This window comes from Montipora capricornis, chromosome 4, assembly GCF_036669925.1.
Source record: "Montipora capricornis isolate CH-2021 chromosome 4, ASM3666992v2, whole genome shotgun sequence".
Lineage (NCBI taxonomy): Eukaryota > Metazoa > Cnidaria > Anthozoa > Scleractinia > Acroporidae > Montipora > Montipora capricornis.
In genome coordinates this window covers 19728334-19735833 of record NC_090886.1, presented here as the reverse complement: position 1 = coordinate 19735833, position 7500 = coordinate 19728334, and the positions used below count along the sequence as shown (strand labels likewise).

The following is a 7500-nucleotide window of genomic DNA, read 5'->3' as shown; positions in this document are numbered from 1 at the left end:
CAGGCATGTATAATGCATATTTGCAGTTCGTAAACAGTCTAAATCTCGAGATTTCAATTTATCAGTGCGCAGTTGCTGATGTTTTTTGTGTTCGTTTTTAGTGAATGGTCTAACGAAACCATTTCCCCATCCAAACGACGATGGACATCGACAAGACTTCAAACTTCTAATCGATCCTGCCATTAAGAAAGGTCACTCTAAAATCTACAGATATAATGGTGTTTTTCCTGGGGTAAGATGGTCAAAAAATGTTATCACGGTAAAAGTATCGTTCAAACATCTTAGAATTTGTTTATTTCCCTTTCTTTTAGCAATTACCGGTTATCCCAAAGGACCCTCGCTCCAGGAGAACGCGTATATGGACTCTCAACAAAGCCGATTTACCAGTGCCACATTTTAAGGTTTGGATAACTTTACATTGCTTAGCATAAACTCCAATCATGGCTTACAACTGTTTATACAAATAAGAGGAAATCTGGAACAAGTCTGTCAAAATCAAGACGGTTTGTGTAAAGGTCATCCAATCAGGATATCGGTACTCCCTAATTGAAGCATTGTTTTTTGGTGATTCCCTTACAATAGGTGGACAAGTGGTACGTTGGAATTCCTCCACAACGTGAAGTTCACTTCTCAGGATTAAACGACAATGTGGACAAGAAATTTTTGGAGGGAATGTGTGAACGTTATGGCAAAATTGATGCTATCAAAGTATACTTTGATCCGCAAACAAAGAAACATACTGGAAAGGGACGGGTAACATTCGCTAGTACTTCCGCTGCAAAAATGGCAGTATCCAAACTAGATCACACATCCGTCATGGGAAACATTATAAAGGCTCACATAGAATCAAACGCCAAAGGTTAGATATTCTTTACAGTAGTATTATATGCCAAGATCGTTGTAAAGTACACAGGAAAGAGACTATTTGAAAGTACATATGCATTGTATTTCAACCTCGCTACTATTACAAAAGTCTTGCAACTCACCATTTCTTCAATTTTTTTTTATAAGAAAGACTTACAAAGCGTTTACAAATGGAAATTGAGAGTTGGCTATTGAATGTACATATGTTGCAGAAGAAATTTTTATCCTAATGTAATACTTAACCCAGTCCCATTTTCGTATTTCACCATTCTCTAATTCATTGGATTCCTTTAGGACATGGCTCTGTTGTTTTTAGAGTTAGGGTCCATTGTTTCTTTTGTGTGGTTCTTTGTGTCCATTGTTTTCTGAGCCAATCCTGAGAGCCGTTGTAATAGCTGCGTACTGACCCAGTATTTCAGGCGTGAGGGCAACGAACGAGTGAAATATTTTTCATTAGGAGAAGAGAAATTTCTTATCTCTCAAAGAGGTAATGTAGTGTTCTGTTTATTATATAAACACCAATGAAATACCAGACCACTTCAGTTTCATATTTTTTTAGTCCTAATATAGAATAATGCCCTAATTTATTATGTAACCGTGGCAACTGTGATTTTCATGTGTGAAGATATGTTATTTTCACATATGAAGAGATTGTGTTTTCGTGCAAAAGGTCACCTGGTATTTCACTGGTGTTTATGTGATAAATCTGTTTGAAAACATTCTTTTTGATATTGAAATATCCTACCATTGGAGGAAAAGAATCTTTTTTTTCAACGGCCAATAAGGCTCTGGTTGGCACCTTAATATTAATATCTTTACTCTAGAGAAATAATAATGGTCTAAGACTATTGTAACATTTTACAAAACCTGTGGCAAGAGCCTCTGTGAATTTCCCTGCGCATAATATCCTGAATGCAATGTCATTTGTCCTCAGTTTTCTGCATTCCTTCCATAAGCCCTTTGTTCAATCGGTCTTTTCACACATTGAGAGGTCCATAAAGCTCTTGTTACAGATTGCTTCAAAGCTCTAGATTTTGTATTTCTGAAATATCGCGTCAAAGCATCTACTCAGAAAACATCATAGACCTCTTTCATAATGGCGGCCAAAAAAGTTATTCTTTTGTTTTATTGCTAATAAGCCCTACTAACCTTGCTACGACGAGCAAATTTCGAAAGAATATTTGTTTTAAAACGAGGGCTGTAGGTCTAATTAACATAAAGACAAAAGAATGTAAAGTTGGTCGCCATTTATGAAAGTGGTCTATTAAAGTTACTAATCATATTAATTTTAAGTTAGCGTTTAGGGTATCATAACTCAAAGACACCATATTAGCAGGGGATCTGTATGATTATGAATGTTGACTAGCCGTTGTTAAAAAAAATTATTATAATATACAGGTCCCCTGCAAGTAATTTGTATCTTACTAGTGAAATGAATGAAATAATAGACTAATAATAATACATCTGACTTGATTTGCGTTATTGTTAATTTCAGTTTACAATATCCCTATTTAGTGCTCCAGCACTAGAACAACTAGACACTTAAATAAAGTTCCTTCCTTTCCTGTATTTAAGTTTTAGAATCTTGTGTAGTCATGCTTAATTGCATGCATCATGTTTGAGACCTCTCCAGACTTTTATCAAAGCACTGTGTGTTCGGTAACCCATTGAATCCCAGGGGTTCCCCATTGACCGGTTTAGGCTGGTTTGGACGTCAAAGGGTTAATTTTTGGATTTTTTTTTTGTTGCTTTTAGGAGGTGAGGGTCACAGCACAAAACGTTGCTTAGAGCATCCACCAAGAAGAAACTCCGCACAAGAGGCTTGTTTGAGTGCTCACTTGCCCACTCCGTCACCCTCTATGATGTCACAATCATCATCTACAGATAGCTCTGTACTCTCACCTTCATCACTACTGTTGATGAAAAGTCCTGCATCATCAGTGCGTCTTGCTAGTGAAATGTGGGGAACATCACTTGGTAGTTCATGGGATAAGGTATCTATGGGTGCTAATAAGTTATCCCAGAGTGCTTCAGTATTTGTGTCGCCCCAGAGTGTCTCATCTTCTCAGTCTGCATTTGAACCAGTATCTCCACCCCATGACGTCCTTAAGAACAGTGAGCCACCACCTCCCCCTCCACCAGTCTCCAAGCCACCACCTCTACCAGTGGACAACAAACTTCCACCATTACCCCCTAGTGAAAAACCTGGTCTCCCATCTTCCTGTGTAAATTACGAAGATATATCACCTGATCCCATCTTTTCTCCTGGCGACGATGAAGTGGAAAAGAGTAATTTGAACAAAATAACTAAGAAACTTGATGCTTGTAAAAGAGATTCCAAGCATACTTCATCCTCTCCTGGCAGAGCTCGTTCACCTCGCTTCAACAAAAATGAGAGTTATGCAAAATGGGAGAAAAAGAAACAAGTTGAACGAGAAGAGAAATATCGTGAAAAAGCTAGGGACTTTGATAGGCACAATGGGGGCTCAGATAGGGACTTGAACTGTCACGATGATCGAAGGCTTGACTACAAATATAAACATGATGGGCATTTAGATAAAAGGGATTACCACAGATGGGATGATTATGATAGAAACAGAGTCAGTGGTCGCTATGACAAAGATGACTTCAAACGTAGAAAAGATAAGTATAGTTTAAGTCCTAGACGAGGAGAAGAATGCAAGAGGTCAGATCATAGGGACTCCCAGAGTAGAGATCCTAGATTGCGAGACAGAGATGATGAAGGCAACAAAGGAAAAGACTTGCATAGTAAGAGTGCAAAGCTTTATGAGAGGGGTCGGGAGGGACAAAGTGAGGAAGATGGATGCAGTCGAGATCCAAGATTAAGAGGAAAAATTGTTGAACCCTCTGACAATCTTGCCAGAATGAAGAAAGCAAAGAATTGGCAGGAGAAAGGAAGTTGCTCAGAGTCAAGAGATGCTGGAAAAAGTGATGAAATGTGGACTGTTAGTGAGAGCTCACCTTCACTTAGGGTTGGGGAGAACAACTTTTGTGATGCTAAAAGCAAAGATAATGGTTTCAAAGAATTAGCTAAAGGAGAAAACACTGGCTATCAGGGCCAAGCATGTGGTGACTTTGAAAAAGGGAACAGTGATCAACTGGGACATAACAATGAAGCCAAGAGGGAAAAACATGACTGTGTATCAAGTTCAGGAGAATCTGACAGTAACACTGTGATTAGTGCAGCGGAGATAATATCTTCTGTGGTAACTGGCACTTCACTGAGCGAAACATTTGGTCAGAATAAATATTCTGATGATGCTTATACAGTTGGAGTGGAGACATATTCTGATGAGGAACCTTTGCCTCCTGGTGATGAACATGATGTTGCTCATGAAGTACAGCTAGATATTACACGAAGTAAAATTAAAGCTGCGCAGAATGCTGTGAAAAAACGAAAACTTTCAGAGACTTCATTCCAAGATGAAAAGAAGAGCAGTGGACCAAAATCCAAGAAGATACAAATAGTTCTTAAAAGTGTCCAGCTCATTGAATCAGAGAGTGAGGCAACAACATCACAAAGCTCAGTTAGTCAATCACAGCAGGAAGACTCTGATGGTGGCTGGAGTAATGTGTCTCCTGAAGTTGCTGCAGATGTTGCTGTGGAATGTGAGGAATCAGAAGTAAGCAATTTAAGATTGGCAAACTTGCCACTTACTGAGGACATTTCACCATGTAATTCGCCTACTGTTGAGACAACAAGTCACATAGTATGCAGCAGTGAAACAACATCTAAAGAACCAGCTTCAATTGATCTTTATTCTGATATCGAAGGAAACGAAGATGACCAATGTGTCATTGACATTAGCAATGATGATAACGATGATGCCATGTCATTATCATCTATCAGTTCAAATGAAGACTCGTTAGAAGTAAATGAACCAGAGAGCAAACCTTTGCCAAAGACAGAGAGCATTTCAGTTCCTCCTCCGAATGTTGTTTTCCCCCCATATCCACCACCCATATTCAATCCTAGTATACCACCCCCTCCATTCTTTAACCCAAGGGTGCCTCCTCCACCTTTGGTACCTGTCACAGTTCCCCCTCCACCCATCCCTGCACATCCCAATGTACCCCCACCTCCCAATCTTCATCCATCTTTAAATGCAAGGCCAATACTTGCACCCACGGTCCCACCTCCTGCTGGTCAACCAATCCCTATTCCACATATTCCTCCCCCAATTATTAGTGGTTCTTCAGGATTTTATGACCCCAGGGCTCAACCCCAAATTTCATGTGGTAGTTACCCTAACAGTGGAGGTTTTGCGTACCAAAAGCAAGAGCATAAGAAACCTTGGACAGCAATTATTATTGATGAAGTTTATAGGAACATTTGCGGTGAACTGGATACTGTGCTTAAGAGAGACATATTTAAGAAACTTGTGGAGGCATCTGCATTTAAAGCATTAGAGTCCTGGTGGGATAACAAGACCAAGCCAAAGGTATGAATATTATTATTTTCATGATTATCTGGGTTCAGTTTGTAGGTTGGGATGTGACATTTAGATGAGAAATGTGATTGGCATGACCAAATTGCATATCTGTGTGGGGTTTTTTCAAAAAAGCAATCATCAAGACAGTTCTAATACCAGATATAACCCTCACACCTGCAACTACAATCTTGGACAGAATAAAATGGAACAGCTAACCCCCATTCCCCCCAAAGCAAGGATGAAGCCACGCAAAAGCCAAAATGCGCCATTTTCCCATCCTTGATTTGAGAAGGGGGGGGGTACAAATTTCCCATCTATTTTGTCCAAGATTGTATGGAAGATGTCAACGTCACGAAATAGTGGTCTCTCTTTATTAGAGAGTCACCTTTTAACACATTTATTGCTTGAAAACACTGGTCTGTGACCCAGTCACACGTGTCACTGACAGACGTCCAGACTTACTATACCCGAAGAGAACATTTTTGCACATGGTGTCCACAAGGTTAGAGAAACACGCTCTTGAACACGGCATTACTCGCAAGTCATAATAAGAGTTCTGTGACATAAAAGGACCATTAATGAAATTTCTCAGGAGTCACAAAACTATGGACTTTTTATACCTCGCTACTACCATTTGCGTCCATCCTTGAAGTGTGACGAATTTTGCGCGTAGTTTTACTTTTCAAACGTTAACGGTTTAGTCTCATACCTGTCACGTTTTACCAATGAAACGTTAGCAGTCAGGTCACGAAATTGGTAACGTTTTCGGCGCCAAAAGGTCATGTTTTGATCACGTCCTGTGCATGTTTACCAGTTTTGCCCGCTCACTTAAATATATATATATATATACGTTTTGCAAATTAAGCTTACTAGAATGGAGGCGAGAAAAGTGAACCAATTTGGCAGAAGTTACAGACCTGGAGTGGCATTGGCTCAAGATCTTAAATTCTTGATCATTGATAGCATTATCAGAGACGGAGGCGACAGAATTACGGGTTATATTCGAGGGAGTGTTACACAATTTGCAAGGGAGTTGCGTGTTTCTGTAAACACGGTAAAATCGGTGTGGTTTAGATATTGCGAAGAAATGATAACAACGCCGAAACCTAAAGGAGGCTTGACATTCGAAAAACTAAAGGAAGATGACCGCGAACTCATTGAAGTTTTGAAGCTCCACTCTCCATCCATGTCCCTTTCTGAAATAATGGAGGAGTTAGAACAACTTGGAGGACAAGAAATTTCAATGTCGGCCGTTTCACGAGCCATAAAAAGCAGGCTACCTTCCGGTGACCAGTATTCACGAAAAAAACTTACAAAAGTGGCAATGGAGCGATTCACCCCAGATAACTTATTTTATACTCAGCTGTTTATCAATTACGTATCTTCAAAAGATCCAAGGAACCTGAAATTTTTCGACGAAGCGGGAATAAAGATTCCTGACGTGGGAACTCGCACGTATGGACACAGCCCGAAAGGATCACGATGTGTAGAAGTGGGGAGGAAACTCGAATCTCCGAATACAACTTTAAATATGCTGGTTTCTCTGAATGGCCCAGAGTATTATAGTATCGTAAGCGGGGCTACAAACACAGCCCGTTTTCTTTCATTTTTTCAAGAGGCAGGTGAAAGTGTAAACATTGAGACGGGTAGACCGTGTCTCGAAGTCGGTGACATTGTTATTATGGATAATTTATCTTCTCATCATTTTGAAGGAGGTGAGATTTTGGAAGAATGGTTTGGTACCATGGGAATTGAGTTGTTATATACGCCTTCATATTCTCCAGATCTTAACCCAATAGAGCTTTGTTTTAATAAAATTAAATGTGAATTGAATGGTAACTTGAAGGAACTTGTTCATTCCAATATTAATTTAGCAATAGCAGAAGCAGTTGAGACTATCAGAGCACGAGATATGGCTGGATTTTACGAAGCTACAGATTACCTGTTTGTATGAGGACTGTATAATATAACGTATGTCGGTAGTGTGCAATTTTTTTCTCCGAAATGCCGTTGAACCTTTCAATGTAAATGAAGTTATTCAAGTTCACATTTCCCAGAAAAGTTTGTAGTAGACCGGTATTAGTGGTGCCCGATGGACATATCATGGCAAACGGAGAAGCCATAGATATATAGATATATATATATTGCCAGTGTACGTGCCACTGAGTTCATTGTTATTTTA

At 39.5% G+C, this 7500-nt stretch overlaps 1 protein-coding gene across 1 annotated transcript in view; it reads left to right on the top strand.

Annotated features, from left to right (window-relative positions):
- The window catches only part of LOC138045722 (histone-lysine N-methyltransferase SETD1A-like), a 25450-nt gene that overhangs the window by 243 nt on the left and 17707 nt on the right, over positions 1-7500 (top strand). The window contains exons 1-5 of the mRNA XM_068892313.1: positions 1-3; positions 102-232; positions 312-401; positions 583-859; positions 2620-5327. The exon at positions 1-3 is cut by the window's left edge and continues 243 nt beyond it. Of these exons, the coding sequence (XP_068748414.1) occupies positions 1-3; positions 102-232; positions 312-401; positions 583-859; positions 2620-5327 (3209 nt within the window). The remainder of the gene's footprint in view (positions 4-101; positions 233-311; positions 402-582; positions 860-2619; positions 5328-7500) is intronic.